This window comes from Mobula birostris, chromosome 6, assembly GCF_030028105.1.
Source record: "Mobula birostris isolate sMobBir1 chromosome 6, sMobBir1.hap1, whole genome shotgun sequence".
Classification (NCBI taxonomy): Eukaryota; Metazoa; Chordata; class Chondrichthyes; order Myliobatiformes; family Myliobatidae; genus Mobula; species Mobula birostris.
In genome coordinates this window covers 170730174-170753139 of record NC_092375.1, presented here as the reverse complement: position 1 = coordinate 170753139, position 22966 = coordinate 170730174, and the positions used below count along the sequence as shown (strand labels likewise).

General features: G+C 41.8%; 1 protein-coding gene across 2 annotated transcripts in view; it reads left to right on the top strand.

Annotated features, from left to right (window-relative positions):
• The first annotated feature begins 2051 nt into the window (after window positions 1-2051).
• Window positions 2052-22966, top strand: part of LOC140199578 (cytoplasmic dynein 1 intermediate chain 2-like) — a 95803-nt gene continuing 74888 nt past the window's right edge. For both annotated transcript variants that reach the window (XM_072261882.1, XM_072261881.1), the window contains exons 1-2: window positions 2052-2133; window positions 18155-18278. In XM_072261882.1, coding sequence (XP_072117983.1) covers window positions 18165-18278 — 114 coding nt within the window. In that variant the 5' untranslated portion in view covers window positions 2052-2133; window positions 18155-18164. The remainder of the gene's footprint in view (window positions 2134-18154; window positions 18279-22966) is intronic.

Below are 22966 nucleotides of genomic sequence, written 5' to 3'. Positions count from 1 at the left end.
GCGTGTTGCTTTGACCCCAGCACCTGCAGATTATTTTGTGTTTACATGTGAGGAGCAATCCCTGCAGAAAGCAGAAAGTGGAGAGCGAGAAATGTGTTTGGTGGCGGGATCCCATTGGAGATGGCAGAAATTACGGAGAATTATGTGCTGGACGTGAAGGTTGGTGGAGTGGTAAGTGAGGACAAGAGGAACTCTATTCCTGGTGTGGTGTCGGAAGGATGGGGTGACGGCCGATATGCGTGAAATGGAAGAGAGGCGGGCGAGGGCAGCGTTGATGGTGGAGGAAGGGACGCCCCTTTCTTTGTAGAAAGAGGATATCTCAGTTGCTCTGGAATGAAACAGCCCCATCCTGAGAGCAGATGTGGTGGAGACAGAGGAACTGAGACATTTTTGCAATTGACAGGGTGGGAAAGAAATGTTGTCCATATAGCTGTGATAGTCAGTGGGTTTATAAAAAGATATCAGTAGACAGAGAGTCTCCAAAGATGAAGACAGAGATCGAGAAAGGGGAGAGAAGTGTCGGAAATGGACCGAGTAAATCTGAAGGCAGGATGAAAGTTGGAGGCAAAGTTGAAATCGATGAACTCAGCATGGGTGCAGGAAGCAGCACCAATGCAGTCGTCGATGCAGCACAGGAAGAGTGGAGGAGCGATGCCGGCGTAGTCTTGGAACAGCAATTCCATGTAGCTGACGAAAAGGCAGGCTAGAGTCCGGTGGGAGTGCCCTTTGGTTTCAAGGAAGAGGGGTGAGGGAGGGAGGCGAAAGAGAAGTTGCTGAGGGTGAAAACCAGTTCTGCCAGACGGAGTGGTGGTGGAGGGGAACTAGTTGGGTCTGTAGTCCAGAAAGAAGAGGAGAGCTTTCAGGCCCTCCTGGTGGGGGATGAAAGTGTACAGGGACTGGGCATCCATAGTGAAAATGAGACAATCAGGACCAGGGAACACAAAATCATTGAAAAGAAGTGTCACGGGTGTAGATAGGAAAGGACTATTAGGTGTTGCTCCTTCAACTTGAGAATGGCCTCATCATATTTCATTACAGATGTGTTTCTGAAAATATTGGATAGTTTTGTTTATACTTTATTGTCGCCAAACAATTGGTACTAGAACGTACAATCATCACAGCGATATTTGATTTTGCGCTTCCCGCTCCCTGGATTACAAATTGATAGTAAATATTAAAAATTTAAATTATAAATCATAAATAGAAAATAGAAAAATAGAAAGTAAGGTAGTACAAAAAAACCGAGGGGCAGGTCCGTATACAGCCCAGATCCAGGTCAGGATCCGTTCAGCAGTCTTATCACAGTTGGAAAGAAGCCGTTCCCAAATCTGGCCACATGAGTCTTCAAGCTCCTGAGCCTTCTCCTGGATGGAAGAGGGCTGAAAGGTGTGTTGGCTGGGTGGGTTGTGTCCTTGATTATCCTGGCAGCACTGCTCCGACAGCGTGCGGTGTAAAGTGAGTCCAAGGACGGAAGATTGGTTTGTGTGATGTGCTGCGCCGTGTTCATGATCTTCTGCAGTTTCTTTCGGTCTTGGACAGGACAACTTCCATACCAGGTTGTGATGCACCCTAGAAGAATGCTTTCTACAGTGCATCTATAAAAATTAGTGAGGGTTTTAGGGGACAGGCCAAATTTCTTTAGCTTTCTCAGGAAGTAAAGGCGCTGGTGGGCCTTCTTGGCAGTGGACTCTGCTTGGTTGGACCAAGTCAGGTCATTTGTGATATTGACCCCGAGGAACTTAAAGCTTTTGACCTGTTCCACTAGCGCACCATCGGTGTAAATGGGGTCGTGCGGTCCGCTACTCCTTCTGAAGTCAACAACCAATTCCTTCATCTTGCTGACATTGAGGGATAGGTTATTGTCTTCGCACCATGCCACCAGGTTCTTAATTTCCTCTCTGCACTCAAACTCATCATATCCTGTGAGCATTCTATAATTTGTACCTTCAGATAGCTATCTATGTAAATCTTAATTTGTTTGGAATATCTTCCGTGATTTAGCTTTGAACGACCTCTCTCGGCTGAGCTGCCGGCCCTGCGCAGACGCAGACACGCGGTCAGCTGGGCGGAAGTTGCGCGCGGCTCCAGCTTACGTCAGTCAGAGCGGTGACTGGAGGGCGTCGGGGCTCACAGGTCAGTCAGGCACCGATGATCAGTTCAGGTTAAAGCCGCTGGTCGGTATCGCTTCCTCTCCCCAACCGGCCTTGAGCTATTCTGTGGGCCAGCGCGGGCCGTGTGCGCGGGAGCGCGCGCGACGCTGGACCGGGGCCGCCGCCGTGCCGCCGACAGGCCGGGGTGTGGCGAGCAGGGCGTCGGTTCCTGGCACAATAATCCTGGTTTCCTTGGGGAAACTAATGCTTACTGCAGGGTCTTGTGTATGTCATTGCAACCACCTTCCTTTGCCTGTTAGATACCCGATTTGTTTATTCCATTTCGCAGAACTGTTCGGTAGTTATTCTGATATAAGAACGCCTTCTGTTAATCCGCACCAGGCTGCGTTGGCCTTTACGCTGTTGCAGATCATCAGTCGGTTCCGTTCTATTCCCTAGAACCCTAGGGCTTGAAGGATTTCTTGTAGCAGTTTGAGGGGAATGGTGGGGGGGGGGGTCAAAACCTTGAGGACATAGGTAAAAGGAAAGAGGGGAAAGATTTAAAAGGGACACGAAAAACAACTTTTCAGGCAGAGTGCTGGAAAGATGGAGCTGCCAGAAGAAGTGGGTGCAATTGCAACATGCAAAAGATAATTGGGCAGATACTCGGATAGGAATGATTTAGAGAAGAATCAGGTAAATGGGACTAGTTCAGGTAGGCACCGTGGTTGCATGGATGAATTGAGCTGTAGGGTCGGTTTCCATGATCTGATGAAGGAAATTCAAAAGTCACTTCACAATGTACAAATAAAATGTCATTTTATCTAAAAACACCCCCATTTGGCATAAAGAATTCCCCATGATTAGGAAGTAGTTGTACTTTACACTTAATAAGAATGAATTTGCCCCTTTTGTTAGAGAATGAAAATTAATAAAAGAATATGGACGTTAATGGAATGCATCTATTTTAGAAAAGTTGTGTGGGGGGGAGAGAATGATAATGATGTGGATCACTCTGCTAATCATCTAAGGACAAAATACTGCTGTCTACATTTAAGCTGTTGGTTCTGTGGGATGCAGCTGTAGATGCATCACGAGGCTAATGAGTGGAGGAATGGTTTGCTTATCCATCAGATTCCATACAAAACCTCATTATTAGAATCAGGTTTATTAGAGTCAAAGAATGCTACTGTACAAAAACTGCCCTTCAGCCCATCTAGTCTGTGCTAAACTGCCTAGTCCCATTGACCTGGACCATAGCCCTCCATATTCCTCTCAGCCATGTACCTATCCAGATTTCTCTTAAACGTTGATATCAAAAACACATTTACCACTTTAAACTGATTGCTCGTTCCTCACTCTCTCCACCCTCTGAGTGGAAAAAAATGAATTCACTTTTCACCCTTAACTGATGATCTCTAGCTCTAGTTTCACCCAACTTCAGTAGAAAGGCTTGCTCACATTTAGCCTGTCTATTGCCCCCTGAATTTTGTACACCTCTATCAAATCTCTCCTCATTCTTCTACACGCCAGGGAATAAAGTCCAAACCTATTCAAACTTCCCTTTTAATTAGGTCTTCAATTCATGACAATATCTTTATAAATTTTCTCTGCACTCTTTCCATCATATTGGCATCTTAAAGCTGCACACAATACTCCCAAATTAGGCCTCACCAATGTCTTACACAATTTCAGCATGACATTCCAACTCTTGTACTCATTACTTAGAGTTATGAAGGCCAATGTGCCAGAAGCTACCTCTATTATCACAGACAGATGTTGCGAAACTTATTTTGTGTCAGCATACACTGGAAGCATAAAAATTACTGAAAATTGCAACATAAATAGTGCAAAAGATGAAAAATAAGGTACTGTTCAGAAATCTGATGGCAGAAAGGAAGACGTTCTTGAAATAATGAGTATGGGTTTTCATGCTCCTGTACCTTGTTCCAGATGGTAGTAATGCAAAGAGAGCAAGTCCTGGATGGTGAGGGTCTTTAATGATCAATGCTGCCTTCTTAAGAATGTCCTCAGTGGTGGGGAGGTTTGTGCTGTAATGGAACTGGCTAAGTCTGTGATCCTGTGCATTGAAGACTTTATACTAGGCTGTGATGCAACCAGTCAGAATGCTGTGCACTATACATCTGTGCAAATTCGCAGGTGTTGGTGACATACCAAATCTCCTCAACCTGAAGTAGAGCTGCCTGCATGCTCCTGGCATCCTCGGCAAGTTATCAGCTTATACTCCTACTATGTATAGTGAATAACCAAAACAAACGTTTCTTTTGCACTACCCAGAGCATAGTTATCTTGGTATATAAGACCACAGTATTTGCATGTAAATAATGAAATAGGATTTTTAAAAATTTTTATTTGTCTTTCAGGTGTTTGTTTCTTGTACTTTTTTAGGCATTGTTGTATTTATTAGTTTGCAAATCAGGATTTGAAGAAATCTTCATACATCCAGACACTTTTTCCTTCTGTTGTGCTGATTTTCCCTTGCTAAGCTTTCAGTTTGTGTCACTGCTGGGAATGATCAATCTTTAAGACTGTAAAGTATGCTGTCTGATCCCCAATTACTAACTTGCTTTCGAGGTGTTCACTTCTCAAGCTTATCCTCATTCTTCCCATCTCACTGTATCTCATCCCTGCTCTTCCAATTCTCAATGCTTTTGATTTATTTTCTCTTGCTCTCAACACTGTTTTACAGTGCTAGTAATCTTGACATTTCCATTCATGTTGTCAAGCTCCTAAACTTGATGTAATTCCATGGACTTGTTTATATAGCATTTATATTGCTTTCTTTCAACCTTTTACACTAATAACTGTGCTTTCCTGTGCTTTTATCTACCCCCATATTTGTTTATCTAGGTTCCCTTGAGTCCATCTGTACACCTTACACCAAATGCTCCCTGTTCTATATTGAGTTCTACTCTGGTTCTAAAGTAAATATTTTTTATTCAGTTCATTATTTATTAATGGTTAGCTTGTAATGATGATCTCTTGTTCTAATCTTAACTGCAAAAAATAGAAGCATGATTAGGGCAACCAGACCTTTTAACCTGCTCTGCCATTCATTAAGATCACCTCAATGCCAGTTTATAGAATTATCCCCATAACCTTTGATTCCCTTAACGTTCAGAAATCTATGTTTTGAATGAACGAATGACTTCACCTTTCACAGTCCAACTGGTTTACCACTGCCCTCTGAGTGGGATAAAATACTATCCTCAGTCTTAAATGGCCTACCCCAATCTTAAACTGTGCCTCCTCAGCCGCAAGAAACATCTTCCCTACCTCTAGCCAGTCAGGGTGTTGGAAGTATTTTGTATGTTTCAATGAGATTTCACTGCATTCCCTCTATGGGAAGTACATATCTTTTTACATAAGGACCAAAACTACTCAGTACCCTGGGCATATTCCCACCAAGGCCCAGTATGATTGCAGTTGGACTTCCTTATTCCTGTATGGAAATCTTTTCATAATAGAAGCTAACATACAATTTACCAAGTGTAACCATCAAATTCTTTCAGAATTTTAAGTTCTATAAAATAATTTCTCAGTCTTTTCTAGAGAAAGCTATCATTTTGTAGAACTTATTCCTGCTTGGTTGCATAAATAAACTTGGAAATTAGATCCATAAATAACATGAAAAATTCAGTACAGAAAAATAAGAAGTGTTTCATTTCAAGATTAAAGGAATTCAAGATTAGTTAACTGTTTTATGGAAATAAATTAATATACATGGAAAACGAGAAAACTGAAAGTCAAAAGTAGTACTAAACTGAAACAATTACACTTCCTTTTACAGTAAATGAAACAAAACAGGTGTTGGGGTGTGTTAAAGGAATCAGAATCAGGTTTATTATCACTGGCATATGACATGAAGTTTGTTTTTGGCAGCTGTACAGTGTAATACTTAATACAAAAACTATTAATGACAAGATATATACACACACAATCACAGCACTGCAAAATAATGAGGCACATTTATAGCTAGGGTTCCTAAGACTTTTGCACAGTATTGCATTTGTCAATGTGGAGCAGAGAGTGAGTTTATAAATCTGGCGGGAGCAGCGGATGTTGGGAATGGCAAGGGTGGAGCACCACGAGTGGGATGTGGAACAGGCAACAGAGAAGTAGTGCCAGTGTAGGGGCTGGCGTGGATGCAGACGGACCCAGCTGTGAGAAACCAGGCAAGGTAATTTGAAAGTTGCTGGTGAACGCAGCAGGCCAGGCAGCATCTCTAGGAAGAGGTACAGTCGACGTTTCAGGCCGGGACCCTTCATCAGGACTGACTGAAGGAAGAGCTAGTAAGAGATTTCAAAGTGGGAGGGGGAAATCTGAAATGATAGGAGAGGACAGGAGGGGGAGGGATGGAGCCAAGAGCTGGACAGTTGATTGGCAAAAGGGATATGAGAAGATCATGGTTCTCCTTTTTTTCCCTCTGTCCCTCTCACTATACCCTTTGCCCATCCTCTAGGCTTTCCCCCCCTCCCCCTTTTCTTTCTCCTTAGGCCTCCTGTCCCATGATCCTCTCATATCCCTTTTGCCAATCAACTGTCCAGCTCTTGGCTCCATCCCTCCCCCTCCTGTCCTCTCCTATCATTTCAGATCTCCCCCTCCCACTTTCAAATCTCTTACTAGCTCTTCTTTCAGTTAGTCCTGACGAAGGGTCCTAGCCCGAAACGTCGACTGTACCTCTTCCTAGAGATGCTGCCTGGCCTGCTGGATTCACCAGCAACTTTTATGTGTGTTGCTTGAAATTCCAGCATCTGCAGATTTCCTCGTGTTAAGGTAATTTGACTTCAAACAATTTGTTTGATCATTACAGAATGTCTCTCTGATGCAGCCTGCTCTCTCCCCTCTCCCTTCCCCTTTACCCAACCACAATTCCCTTCTCCCTGCCCCCTTCCCACTCTCAGCCCACAAAAGACCCATATCAGAATCAGGTTTATCAAAACGTCAAATGTGATGGAACTTGTGTTTTTTTGTATGGCAGCATGGGTTCATTGTCTATTCAGAAATCTGATCGTGGAGGGGGAAGAATCCTAAAACATTGAGGTTTAGGAACCTGTACCTTCAGGTTTCTGTATCTCCTCCTTAATTGTAGCAATGAGAAGATGGCATGTCCTGGGTGATGGGTGTCCTTAATGACGGATGCTGCCTTTTTGAGGCATCACCTTTGGAAGATGTCCTCGATGTTAGGAGGCTGGTGCCCATGATGGAGATGGCTGAGTTTGCAACTTTCTGCAGTCTTTTCCAATCCTGTGCAGTGGCCTTCCATACCAGACGGTGATGCAGCCAGATAGAATGCTCTCCATGGTACATCTGCAGAAATTTTGCACGAGCATTTGGAGCCATACCAAATCTCCACAAACTCCTATTGAAATATTACCACTGTTGTGTCTTCTTTGTAATTGCATCAATATGTTGGGCCTAGTATTGATGTCCACTGTTGACACATTGAAACTTGAAATTGCTCACCCTTTTCACTGTGGATCCCTAGATGAAGACTGCTGTTTGTTCCCTTGACTTCTCCTTTCTGAAGTCCACAATCAATTCCTTAGTCTTACTGAGGAAAATTGAGTGTAAGGTTGTTTTGACACCGCTCAAGCAGCTGATCCTTCTCACTACTGTATGCCTCCTCGTCACCTCCTGAAATTCTGCCAGTGATCGTTGTGTCATCACAAATTTGCAGTTGGCATTTGAGCTGTTCCTAGCCACACAGTTGTGTGTAGAGTGAGTAGAGCAGAGGGTGTTCATGAGGTCACCAGTGTTGACAGAGAGATGTTATTTCTGATCCGCGCTAACTGTTGTTCTGTTGACGAGGAAGTCAAGGATCCAGTTGCAGAGGGAGGTACAGATGCCCAGGATTTGGAGCTAGTTGATTAGTACTGAAGGTATGATGGTGTTGAACACTGAGCTGTTATCAATAACAGCAGCCTGATGTAAGTACACCCTATCCTCGTTATATGCGGGGGATATGTTCCTCGCAGTTGACGCATAATGTGAAATCGCATAATGTGAATAATTATTTAAATGGAGAAAATAGGGTGTGTTCCAGAAGGCTTCCTAAATACGTTTTATCTGTAATTTATTCACATTTTCATACCAATACGACACAAAAGCAGTACCACAAGACAACATTTGTATTATATTTCATCAATTTAAGGTAATATTCAATGTAATAAATCATAGAAAGTTAACATCCTAGAGTGTACAGTACTCACCAACAGTGGCAGGTGTGTTCGCTCCGGGAGATGAGTGGTTGTTGTGGTGTTGGGCAACTTTACACGGATAAGGTGGATGGTTGTGGTCATCAGGATCATATCAAGCACAGCAAGGGGTGAAGGAAGACTCACAGAACTCTTAGAACTGCCAGCAGCAGGAGATGACACCGATTTGAAGAAAGTGGTGAGGGTTGTTTGCTTGGCAGCATTTTGTTTTTCAGCATAAATTTGCTTGTAGGGAAGAAGGGTTGACTGCAGGGAACGACTGAAATGCTGACTCCGTTCTAAGTTTGGGTCCGTGTCCATCGCCATTTGTGCCAAGTGTTCTGACTGCCACCATTTTCTCACTGTTGGTAAACTCCCGGGATTTTCAAAATCGTCTGTTGCTTGCAGCATCTGAGAGATAGTTTGCCATAAAAAAAAATACGTACGTCTTGAATGTGGATCACACCTTGGTCAAGTGGTTGAATCAGCGATGTTGTGTTAGGCGGCAGGAAACACACTGTTATGTTAGGATGAATGCTGTCCAAATGTTTAGGATGGGCTGGCACATTGTCAAGCAACAAAAGAACTTTAAAGGCAAGATTCTGTTCCCGGCAGTAGCGCCCCAGAGCTGTGTTACCTTCAGCTGATGCCGCACTGTTTATAATTTCCAACTTTTCCAAGTGTTAAAGCAGTTCTCTGCTGCTCGGTGGCCCAGGACATGACATCGGACACTTAGGAGGCATAATTAAATATTTCAAGCACAAAATCACTGCACTGTAGGTAAAACCAACAAAAGTTTAAGAGCGCAAGCTCGCACATCCGCACCTTGCCAAAACCAATGCGAGAGTGGCGGGAGAGAGATTGTGAGGCGTGTGCACCTGACTTGTATTGGTGGGAAAGCAGTGCTCCTCGCATAACTCTGAGATTTGGACGCATATAAGGAGACGGTAGAAATAGGTTCCTCGCATAACTGTGAATCCACCTTGTCTGAAGACGCATATTACGAGGATAGGGTGTATTGCTATTGGCCATGGGGTCCAAAGCTGAGCTTAGAGCCAGTGAGCATAGGTACCAATGACCTAGATAGGAAAAGGGAAGAGGTCCTGAAAGGAGAACATAGGGAGTTAGGAAGAGTGTTGAGAAGAAGGACTGCAAAGGTAGTAATCTCGGGATTACTGCCTGTGCCACGCGACAATGAGAGTAGGAATGGAATGAGGTGGAGGATAAATGCGTGGTTGAGGGATTGGAGCAGGGGGCAGGGATTCAAGTTTCTGGATCATTGGGACCTCTTTTGGGGCAGGTGTGACCTGTACAAAAAGGACAGGTTGCACTTGAATCCCAGGGGCACCAATATCCTGGCGGGGAGATTTGCGAAGGCTACTGGGGAGACTTTAAACTAGAATGGTTGGGGGCGGGTGGGAATCAAATTGAAGAGATTAGGAGAGAAGAGGTTAGTTCACAAATGGAGAAAGCTAGTAGACAGTGTGTGAGGGAGGTTAGGCAAGTGACAGAGAAGGGGAGCGCTCAGACCAAAGATGTAGGGGAGAAGGAAGAAAAAGATAATAAAGTTGTTTGGACCATTAGGGATAAACAGAGAGTAAGAGGTGGAGAATTTCTTAAATGCGTCTATTTTAATGCTAGGAGCATTGTAAGAAAGGTGGATGATCTTAGAGCAATGGTCCCCAACCTTTTTTGCACCATGGACCGGTTTAATATTGACAATATTCTTGCCGACCGGGGGGTGGGGGTCTTGAAGTAGGGTTAAACTCACCTCAACATGTCTTCTACAGTTAGGGTTGCCAACTTTCTCACTCCCAAATAAGGGACAAAAGTAGCAGTCAAATCCTGACGAAGGGTCCCAGCCCGAAACGTTGACGATACCGCTTCCTATCGATGCTGCTGCGTTCACCAGCATTTTTTGTGTGTGTTGATGAGACACCTGTGTTTACCCTGCAAAAGACTACCATGACCATGAAGCCTTGTGCGGGTACCTGTGTGCGCATATGTGATGTGCGTATGTGTGTACGTGCCGATTTTTTCCCCCACAAATCGGTTTTGGCTTAATTTTCCGGACTACACTGTACATACATTATTTTATACTTTATATAGGCTGTGTATTTATCATATCATTCCTGCTTTTACTATATGTTAGAGTTATTTTAGGCTTTATGTGTTATTTGGTATGATTTGGTAGGTTATTTTTTGGGTCTGGGAACGCTCTAAAAATTTTCCCATATAAATTAATGGTAATTGTTTCTTCGCTTTACGCCATTTTGGCACATAAGGTTTCATAGGAACTCTGTACCTTAGCGGGGGAAATACGGGACAAGGGCAGTCCTGTATGGGACAAACCAGTTTAGCCCAATATATGGGATGTCCCGGCAAATATGGGACGGTTGGCAACCCTATCTTCAAATTCAACAGTGCGTGACAGGGAATGAGGAAATGTGCAGCTGACTCATATTGTTTCCTCGCGGCCCGGTAGCACATGCTTTGCAGCTTGGTACCGGTCCGAGGCCTGGTGTTTGGGGACCGCTGGCTTAGAGCATGGATTGATACCTGGAAATATGATGTTGTAGCTATTAGTGAAATATGGTTGCAGGAGTGGTGTGATTGGCAACTAAATATTCCTGGATTTCATTGCTTCAAGTGTGATAGAATCGGGGCGGGGGGGGCACGGGCAAGAGGGGGAGGTGTTGCATTGCTTGTCAGAGAAAATATTACAGCGGTGCTTTGGCAGGATAGATTAGAGGGCTCGTCTAGGGAGGCTATTTGGGTGAATTGAGGAATGGGAAAGGTGTAGTAACACTTATAGGGGTGTATTATAGACCACCTAATGGGGAGCAAGAACTGGAGGAGCAAGTTTGTAAGGAGATAACAGATATTTTAGTAAGCACAAGGTTGTGATTGTGGGAGATATTAATTTTCTACACATAGACTGGGAAGCCCATTTTGTAAAAGGGCTGGATGGTTTGGAGTTAGTAAAATGTGTGCAGGATATTTTTTTGCAGCAATACATAGAGGTACCAACTAGATAAGGGGCAGTGTTGGATCTTCTGTTAGGGAATGAGATAGGTCAGGTGACGGACGTATGTGTTGGGGAGCACTTCGGTTCCAGTGATCACAATGCCATTAGTTTCAATATAATTATGGAGAAGGATAGGACTGGACCCAGGGTTGAGAATTTTGATTGGAGAAAGGCTAACTTTGAGGAGATACGAAAGGATTTAGAAGGAGTGGATTGGGACAATTTGTTTTTGGGAACGATGTAATGGAGAAATGGAGGTTATTTAAAGGTGAAATTTTGATGGTACAGAATCTTAATGTTCCTGTTAGGTTGAAAGGAAAGGTTAAAAGTTTGAGAGAGCCATGGTTTTCAAGGGATATTGGAAACTTGGTTTGGAAAAAGCTAGAGATCTACAATAAATATAGGAAGCATGGAGTAAATGAGGTGCTCGAGGAATATAAAGAATGTAAAAAGAATCTTAAGAAAGCGATTAGAAAAGCTAAAAGAAGATATGAGGTTGCGTTGGCAAGTAAGGTGAAAATAAATCCAAAGGGATTCTACAGTTATATTAATAGCAAAAGGATAGTGAGGGATAAAATTGGTCCCTTAGAGAATCAGAGTGAACCGCTTTGTACGGAGCCAAAAGAGATGGGGGAGATTTTGAACAATTTCTTTTCTTCAGTATTCACTAAGGAGAAGGATATTGAATTGTGTAAGGTAAGGGAAACAAGTAGGGTAGTTATGGAAACTATGATAATTAAAGAAGTAGTACTGGCCCTTTTAAGGAATATAAAAGTGGCTAAGTCTCTGGGTCCTGACAGGATATTCCCTAGGTCCTTAAGGGAAGATAGTGTGGAAATAGCGGGGGCTCTGACAGAAATATTTCAAATGTCATTAGAAATGAGGATGGTGCCGGAGGATTGGCGTATTGCTCATGTGGTTCCATTGTTTAAAAAGGGGTTCTAAGAGTAAACCTAGCAGTTACCGGCCTGTAAGTTTGACGTCAGTGGTGGGTGCATTAATGGAAAGTATTCTTAGAGATGGTATATATAATTATCTGGATAGACAGGGTCCGATTAGGAACAGTCAACATAGATTTGTACGTGGAAGGTCATGTTTGACAGATCTTACTGAATTTTTTGAAGAGGTTACTAGGAAAATTGACGAGGGTAAAGCGGTGGATGTTGTCTATATGGACTTCAGTAAGGCCTTTGACAAGGTTCCACACGGAAGGTTGGTTAGGAAGGTTCAATCGTTAGGTATTAATATAGAAGTAGTAAAATGGATTCAACAGTGGCTGGATGGGAGATGCCAGAGAGTAGTGGTGGATAACTGTTTGTCTGGTTGGAGGCCGGTGAGTAGTGGTGTGCCTCAGGGATCTGTACTGGGTCCAGTGTTGTTTGTCATATACATTAATGATCTGGATGATGGGGTGGTAAATTGGATTAGTAAGTATGCAGATGATACTAAGATAGGTGGCATTGTGGATCATGAAGTAGGTTTTCAAAACTTGCAGAGAGATTTGGGCCAGTTAGAAGAGTGGGCTGAAAGATGGCAGATGGAGTTTAATGCTGATAAGTGTGAGGTGCTGCATTTTGGTAGGACTAGTCAAAATAGGACAGACATGATTAATGGTAGGGCATTGAGGAATGCAGTAGAACAGAGGGATCTAGGAATAATGGTGCATAGTTCCCTGAAGGTGAAATCTCATGTGGATAGGGTGGTGAAGAAAGCTTTTGGTATGCTGGCCTTTATAAATCAGAGCATTGAGTATAGGAGTTGGATGTAATGTTAAAATTGTACAAGGCATTGATGAGGCCAAATTTGGAGTATTGTGTACTGTTCTGGTCACCGAATTATAGGAAAGATGTCAACAAAATAGAGAGAGTACAGAGGAGATTTACTAGAATGTTACCTGGGTTTCAGCACCTAAGTTATAGAGGAAGGTTGAACAAGTTAGGTCTTTATTCTTTGGAGCGTAGAAGGTTGATAGAGCTATTTAAAATTATGAGGGGGATAGATAGAGTTGACGTGGATAGGCTTTTTCCATTGAGAGTAGGGGAGATTCAAACAAGAGGACATGAGTTGAGAGTTAAGGGGCAAAAGTTTAGGGGTAACATAAAGGGGAGCTTCTTTACTCAGAAAGTGGTAGCTGTGTGGAACGAGCTTCCAGGAGAAGTGGGAGAGGCAGGTTCGATTTTGGCATTAAAAAAAATTGGATAGGTATATGGACAGGAAAGGAAAGGAGGGTTATGGACTGAGTGCAGGTAGATGGGACTAGGTGTGAGTAAGCTTTCGGCACGGACTAGAAGGGCCGAGATGGCCTGTTTCCCTGCTGTAATTATTATATGGTTATATGAGATTGTATCGCTGTAGACCAATTGTGGCGGTAGGCAAATTGCAGTGGGTCCAGGTCCTTGCTCCGGGAGGAGTGGATTCTGGCCATGAGCAACCTCTGATTGCACTTTGTCACTATAGATGTGAGTGAAACTGGGTGATAGTTGTTGATCAATATGGACCAAAAATAATGTAGTAATTTTGATGTTTTATATATTATTGATGCAAACCACATTTAAACTAAATAAGTTAGTGCTGTATGAAAAGATAGCAACTTTGAAGAGGTGCAGATAGGGAGAATGATTGAATTTTAAGAACCAGTTTGTACATTATAGAAAGGTGAGAGGTGATGTGACAGCTGTTTTCTTTCAGATTGTAAAGGGACAAAATGAAATAAGTTGTATCACTGCTTCTATGATGGTGGAGTAGGAGAATGCTGCTTAGGATGATGGAGAAATTAATGACGTTAAAATAATATTTCAGCAGATGGTCAGCTTATGAACCAGTTCCCCAAGGATGATTGTGATGCAGTTAAAATGGATTAATTTAAATAGAAATTAGGTGGTTCTCTTGTTAAAAAAAAAGTAAAATGAGTGGCAGTATCATGTGGCATACTCATGAAAAATGGATAACTTAGACCTTAAGTCTCAAGATCCACAAGCAGATCTCAATATTTTTTTCACGCAGTATGTCTAGATTGTTAGAGATTTACGAAAGAGTTGATCATTGCAATTATTCAATAGTTCTGTTATTGTGTGACTGCCAGGATGGTTTTACATGAATAAGCTAGACTCTGATCAGTTTTTATCCAGTTCTTTTGTAACACTTTGATTGGCACTGGTGAAAAGTGCATAACTGCCATTGACAGATGAACTGCTTTCACATATTGAAAATAAATTGAATTTCATAAATATAAACTATATTAGAAATCCCTCCTGGAACTTTACACGAGGGGTTTTCTTCTGTATGGGCACAAATTTCTTCATACCAGCTTTTGAAATATTGACAATATACAGAACTAACCAACAATGTCAATCCTCAGATTAGAAGCAAAATTAATTTTGATATATCATTTGAATTCACGCATCTGAATACCTTGGTCACAGAACACCAAAAGTGAACTAACACTGCAAAAAAAAATGACATCTTGTTACTTTTGGTAGTAACTGGGTACTGAAGTAACAGTAAATGTGAACTATCCATTACTGTACACTTTGAGAGGGTTACTCCAACCAGTTGCCTGCCTTCCTTCACCTGCAGCCTTTGTGGAAGACTGCCCCTCCAGAGTGGGACTCCTCAACCACTCTAGGAAGTACACCACCACGAGCTGACTTTTCTTGTTTGCTACCCCACTGACTTTCGAGACAGAAGGATGCCAACAGCTTCCAACTACACTTTGAATGATAGAATGACAAGGAATCATTTGTAATTTTTCATAAAGAACGATTGTATTTTGTTAACCTTGTTGACATCACCCTTGTATTCCATTATTCTGGGCCAAACATTTTTCTTCTATACAGGTTTCCCCCACCATCCGAAGGTAGAGCGTTCCTATGACATGGTTCGTAAGCCGAGATGTCGTAAAGTGAAGAAGCAATTACATTTATTCATATGGGAAAAATTTGTGACTGTTCGCAGACCCAAAATAACCTACCAAATCATGCCAAATAACACATAAAGCCTAAAATAACGGTAACATATAGTAAAAGCAGGAATGATATGATGAATACACAGCCTATATAAAGTAGAAATACTTTTCCACAATCATTACTGCACTGTTCTCCGTAGCGAAAATCTCGCGCAAGCGCCGTCGGCAGAAAATCTCACTCAAGCGCTGTTGACAAAAACACGGCGCAAGCGGTCTCCAGTAACCTTTAAGCTATGAAGCTGCCAAATCATACCAAATAACACGTAAAAATACACAGCCTATATAAAGTAAAAATAACGTATGTACAGTGTAATGTCACTTAACGGAATTGGTTCAGCGCTGAGCACACTGATGATGGTGTGTTAGACTGAATCATCACAGGTTGGGTGGTGCAGTGGCCCCCACCCTCCAGGCCGCCGACAGATACCGAACCGCAAAGCATGCAGGGGTGCAGTGGTAGCCGGGAGGCATCCAGCACATCTTTAAGAAAAAAGCCGAAATAAACATGCTAATTAATTACGTGTCGGGTGGCACCTAATTAATTAGCATGTTTATTTCAGCTTTTTTCTTAAAGATGTGCTATGTGCCTCGCGGCTACCGCTGCATTCTCCGTGAATTGCGGGGTGGTGGGACACTGGGGTGTCATCTCGTTGTCTGTTTCCATTAGAGCAGGCAGCTCATCTTCTCCTATGACTGCCTGCCTCGATGTAGAAGGTTGAGGTTCGTCGTCTGCTGTGGCTGATGTGGAAGGCTTGCTTGACTGCTGAGCCTCGCGCATTTTTCTGTCATACAACTCTTTGTAAGGACTCAAACTATCCTGCAAATATCCCCTAAACCTACGTACCCTTTCAAAATTAAAGTGGTACTTTATCGTTGCAGCGAAAATCTCACGCAGTTGCTTCACGTTCAGTTCCTGGATGACTTCACTTTCGGTCCGTTCGCTACTGCATTCGGTTTCAATTGTTATCCTTTCCTCTTCCAATTGCATCAGCTCTTCATCTATCAGTTCTTGGTCATGGGATGCCAAAACCTCTTCAACATCATGTTCGTCAGCTTCTTCAAGCCAAACTCACTTTGTTCTTACTTCATTCACCACGATCGAAATGCTTAAATATGTCTAGTTTTACGCTAAGTGTAACACCCTTATGAGCTCTTTTAGGCGTTTCCGATACCATAGAACTCATCTTGCAATTCGACTGCTCACAGGCACGTGTTTAAGCAATGCCGGCGAGAATGCAGTTCCGAATCCGGGGGAGAGCGGCTGCTCGGGGCGCGCGCTGCTTTTTTTTCGTAACAGTGAGGTTTCGTAAAGCGAACATTCGAAAAGCGGGGGACACCTGTATACCGATTGCCTTTTCTGGTGATTTGCATGAAATGATACTTTTGTTCTTGAAAATGTTTGAAACATTGAAGGCAAAACATAGTGAAGCCAATGAAATGAGTAGGTGAATGAATGATATTTAACACAGGTAGGAATCAGTTGGTTTTGATAAGATGAATTAAAGGCAATCTAAATAGTGCTATTTTAAATGGTATGCAAGAATAGAAGCATCTAAAGTCTTGAGGATTAGTCATTTTGAGGAAACTATAACGGCGCCTGGGGTTTCTGAGTAGGAAGGTAAGAGGAGAGAAGCAAAGGACTTGTACTGAAGGCTCAGCTGGACTTTTGTGGTCAATTCTGGGCATCAAATTTTAGATGCACAAGGTCTTGGAATGCTGGGATTTTCTAGAATGCACACAATTCCACAATTCCTCAGATATGTGGGGCGACTAGACAAATGGTTTTCTTCTGTCTGGGATAGAGAGGCTAAGAAGAGATTTGATAGAGGTATTCAAAGGTTTTGCTAAAGTAAATAAAGATTTCATTCCTAGAAAAATCAACAACTGTAGACATAGATTTAAATTAGATAGCAAAAGAAAAGATGAAACACTCATGTTAACATAAGTCATCAATAGCTTGGAATGGCATTGGAAGTTGACTTAGTCATAACTGAAAGGAAATTTCATAGATACCTAAAAAGGAGAAATTGGAGTACTGCAGGGACAAAGTAGAGAAGTAAGTCCATTTAGAAGGCTCTTTCACATACTAGGCATGTGCACAGAGGGCAAGATGGCAGCTGCTTGTGCTCTGCCCTTTATATTTTATGTGTCTCTTTGATGACTATGTAAATATATACCAGACTTTTACCTGTTTTCTTCCCCTTAAAGCCATTTGTATTATAAATTGCTGAAATAAAACTGATTCATGTGTGCCAAGGGTAAGAGGATATCTGGAAATTTGTGAATTATGAACCAACAAAATGCCTTCTTTACCAAATGTGATTTAAGGATTAGGAGGTGAACATTAGAAGGACTAGAGAGGAAGAGTCAAAGTTAGTGAATTACTTGAGCCCGATCACCTGACCCAGTGATTGGCAGTTAGTCTTTCTAAGCACAGTAATTAATAAATTTACATTTAGTTTTTGTTTAATTAATAATCCTTTTTAAGCTTCTACAGTCCATTTTTGCCTTTATTATTGTGTGACCTCTTAAAATCCGGCAAAAATGTTAATATAGCAGGGCTCAGAAACCAAGGATGCCAGAAATTCAGTGGTCAACCTGTAGTTTATAACTATTGCAGCATTTTTCTTACTGTATAGTTAAATGTGCTTTGGTAGCAACTGGTTTTCTCTTGTAAACTACTAAATAATTAACAAGTACTGTATGCAGATCAGCATTTTAAAGTTTTTTCTTAATTTAGGCTATGAAGTATGAGGTATGTTAATAGAAATATATTGTATTTTTGGATATGAAATACAAATACAAAAGTGCTATTTATAATATTCTGCTGATCTCTTCTTCCGTTTATAAACAGAGCTGCAGTCATGTCAGACAAAGATAAAAGTGAGCTTAAAGCAGAATTAGAGCGTAAAAAACAGCGGTTGGCTCAAATCAGAGAGGAAAAGAAAAGGAAAGAAGAGGAGAGAAAGAAAAAGGAAGTAAGTCATAAATTTAACCTGTACATTTTTATTTCCTCTATTGATGTATTCTCTATGTACATCCATGATATGAATTATTTTTGTATTATCTATTTCCTGTGCTACAATCCAATTTATTTTTGTGTAACCTTATGGAGAATACCCATTTGCCTGTTTTTTAAGAATATCTTATGTATTCCAAAACAAAGGAGTTAAACAGAACATATAGCCCCAGAAAACAAGAACTGGAGAAGGCCATTCTTCTCTTTGAGACTGCACTGACATCCTGATCTGTCGTCTAATTTCAGAACCCTGTTCCAGCCTTTTCTGTGCAGTCAACAAACAATCTGTTAGAGCAGTGGTTTCCAAAGTCCGTGGTGGGAGTTTGTAAGGGGGATGATAAAGATAAAGGGGATGGTGGGGGGCACTCGGTGGCAAGGGGAGCAGCTGAGGAATTACAGCCTTAATTTAAGAAATGAATTACTTATTGTAAGTATTTGATCCTCAGTGTCTCATAATAATTACAATGATCATGTAATCACCTCATCTCTTGCGAACTCACTGTTCTCTTAGACTTTGCTCAAAATGTATTATAGTTGGAAATCAATGTTACACTTCTGAATATGGCATATCATGAGAAATCTAGACTGAAGAAATTGTGTAATATCCGCACCCAACCATTTGATACGGTAGTACAGTGTTAGTGCGAGTCACATAATCTAATCACCCAATGACGCAATTCCTGAGAATTAGGATACAGTGTTCAGTGGGGTAAAGTTCGGAATCTTCCCTTTCAAATGGACTTGACCACATTTAAGGTATAGGGAACAAAGAACATGGGAAGCTGTTAGGAATATAGGAAGTGTAGGAAGGTGCTTAAAAAGTAAATTAGAAAGGAATGGAGGGGTCATAAGTTGTTGACAGACAGGATTAAGATAAATCTGAAGACATTTTATGTATTTTAAGGGTATAAGAATAACCGAGGAAATGTAGGGCTCATTAGGGACAACAGAGGCAATCTGTGTGTAGAGCCAGGAGGTATAGATATAAAATGAATATTTTTCCACAATATTCCCAAAGGAGACTACGGTTGGAAAATTCATTGAAGGGGTAGTTGCAAGTATAAATCCCCAGGACCAAATGGAATTTAGCCTAGAGATTGCTTGTACTCTGGCTAAGATTTTTCGATCTTCAGTGGCCGCAAGTGAGGTACCAGGTGACTGGAAGCAGCAAACATGGTCCTCCTTTTCAAGAAAGGTTACAGGAAAAGCAAGATAACTATAGACATGTGAGCTTAACTTGTGGTAGGAAGAGGACCAATGATCACTTGGAAAGGCAAGGATGAATTAGAGATTGCCAACATGGCTTTGTTAGGAGCTGATCCTATCTGAGCAGTTTGTTTAAAATTCTATGAAGAGGTAGCACCAGTGATCATCAATCAAGGTTTGATTTCTGTTGCTGTCTGTAAGGAATTTGTAGATTCTCCGTGTGACCATGTGGGTTTCCTCCAGGTACTCCAGCTTCCTTCCACAGTCCAAGGACGTATAATTAAGGCTAGTGAGTTGTGGGCATGCTTCATTGGCACTGTAAGCACAGCAACGCTTGTGGGCTGCCCCCAGAACAATCTTTGGAGTGTGTTGGTTGTTGACATAAAGCAATACATTTTACTGTATGTTTCAACATACATGTGAAAAATAAAGCTACTCTTTTCACAAGTAGATGTAATTTACATGGACTTCAGTAATTCTTGTACCTGTCACACATGGGGAACTGGTTTAAAAGGTTAGGGCCCATTGAATCCGTGGACAAACTGGCAAACTTTACAGAAGTCAGAGCAATGTCAAGTATCCCATCATGCTTTGGAAGGATGCTGTCCTGGCCAGGAAGAGATGTCGGGAACCACAGAACAAAAAAGCACAGTGAAGGAAGGTCATGTAATTGACACGTGGTCGGTATCAATTGACAGCATAGCTGAGGTAGGTTTACTGCCCTGTGAACTATCTCATTGTGAACTATGCCGGTGCAAGCTATCAGGAGGACAGACCAAGCAAATGGGAATGTTTTAGGAAAAGACAATGTGATAAATTACAAGAAGCTCAAACAAACACTCTGATAATAATGTGCACCAGCAGAAACTTTAACAAGTTAAAGAAACACATACACATATGGATGAGGATTGGAATTGCAGCTATATCAGTGCTGGAAAGTATATAAAAAGGTTGATCAGCAGCAGTAACTTGAGAGACTATACACTGACAATAAAGACCCTAGGTCAGGGACTCGGAGAAAAGCTCACCAAAATCGAATCCCAACTGAGTCCACCAAGAGCAGGTGACACCAAAGTGTAAGTCATGAGTATTGGAAGTTGCAAGAGTTGTGAACAGTTAATGAGACTTGTTTGAAGCTAAATAGTGAATCTTTGAGCCATTTGAATTAATTGGATTAAGAAAGAAGTGTAGCTGTTAGGCAGAGTTATTACTTGATTTGTTTTTTTGTGTACTGCATTTAATTGGCAAAAAAGTAGATCCAAAATTGGCTTGGCAATAGGAGATTGGAGGTGATGGTAGCGTTTTTGCAACTGGATGTCTATGACTAATGGTATTCCATTTGGATTGGGGGAGGAATTCTTTTGTTTGATATATTTGTATATGACTTGAATGTTACTGTGGAAATCAAGATCTGTAAGTTTGTGATGGACATGAAGATTGGTAGAGTTGTTGATTGTATGGAAAGTTCCTTTTTAGACTGCAAAGAGATGTTGATGCTGATAAATTGGGAGTGAAACATGGTAGGTGGGGTTTAGTCCCACCAAATTAGTATTTTGGGAGCACGAATGAGGTTAGGACATGCATCATGAATGATTTGCTGGGTTCCTCCAGCACCTTGTTTGAATCTGGTGTCTGTTGTGTCTGTACATCTCCTCTCTTTTTCTCCGTGCTGACCATCAATCACCATTTTCAGTACTCCTACACTAATTACATTGTATTCTCTCTACATTCCCATCGATTCCTCTTAGACTCTACCACTCACCTTCACTCTGGGGGCAATTTGCAGCAGTCAGTTGGCCTGCCAACCTGCATGTTTTAGGATGTTGGAGAGACCTTGGGGAATGTTCACAGGGAGGATGTGCAAGCTCCACACAGACAATATCACTTTTGGGATCTGTGAGTCATCAGCAATTTCAGGTTCAAGTTCATGTTTGTTGTTGCCATAGGCATACATAACCAGTGTGTGGATGCAATGGGGGGTTGGCTTTTTGCAGCTTAAACTTAAACTTTAATATACATTGGCTATCTAATATATATGCTATCTTTTGAGAGGGTAGTGGAGTGTCACCTTTTGGAACTGTTCTAGTGCTGCTGGTGAAGAAGCTTTCACAGTGCTGTTGTTGAAGGAATTCCATTTTTTAAATCCAGCGAAAGTGAAAGACCTGTGTTTACATTTCCAAGTATGTGACTCAGGAGGATTTGAAGTTGGTGGTGTTCTGATGTGCTGGTTGTCATTGTTGTAGGTGTAGAGATGTTGTCCTGTTTGACTATGAATGTTGTACATGATATGCACTACAACTACTGCCTGCTAGTGGTGGAGGTGGTGCCTAAAGTAGGTGGTTTCCATTATAAAGGACATCTGGGACATGTCCTCTTCTTGTTACTACCATCAGAGATGATAGGAGCCTGAAGATCCACGCTCGGTAATTCAAAGCAGCTTATTCTTGTCCATCACAACCACCTCCTTATTCCCTTCTTTGCACTATTTATTGATTAGGTAATTTATAAGCTTATGTCTTTGCACTGCACTGTACTACTGGTGAAAAACGATGAATTTCATGTCCTATAAGAAAGTGACAATAAACCTGATTCTGAATCTGACTTTTGTGTACTGCATGAGGAGTTGCGAATAGAATTAATTATCTCCACTAATGATATTTGGAAGGAAGGTTATTGATGAAGCAGTTGAAAAATGGTTGGGACTAAGGCACCTCCCCAAGGAACTGCCCTGAGGAATAAGGAAAGATGTGATGGGCCAGAGGAGGTTCATAAAAATAGTCCTGGGAATGAAAGGTGTAATGAATGAATTGGAATCGGAATCAGGTTTAATATCACCACATATGTTATAAAATTATGGCAGTAGTACATTACAATGTTTAATAATTAAGGAAACATCTATAAATTACAGCAAGAAATGTATTAAAAATTAAGAAAGTAGTACAAAATAAGAGCAAAAATAAATACTGAGAAAGTGTTTGTGGTTCATTGTCCATTCAGAAGTCTGATGGCCGAGGGGAAGAAGCTGTTCCTGAAGCATTGAATGTATATCTTCAGGCTCCTGTATCTCCTCTTTGATGTTAGCAATGAGAGAAAGTGCAAGTACTGAGTGATGGAGTCCTTAATGATGGTGCTGCCATTTTGAGGGATTGCCTCTTGCAGGTGTCCTTGATGCTGGGGAGGCTAGTGTCCATGATGGAGCTGGCTGAGTTTGCAACTTCCTGCAGCTATTTCTAGTCCTGTGCCGTGGCCCCTCCAAACCAGAAGGTGATGCAATCAGTTAGAATGCTCTGCATGGTACACCTGCAGGTACTTGCGAGTCTTTGGTGACATACCAAGTGTCCTCAAACTCCTAATAAAAAATTGCCGCTGTCATGCCTTCTTTGTAATTGCATCAATATGTTCAACCCAGGATAGATCTTCATAGATGTTGACACCCAGGAA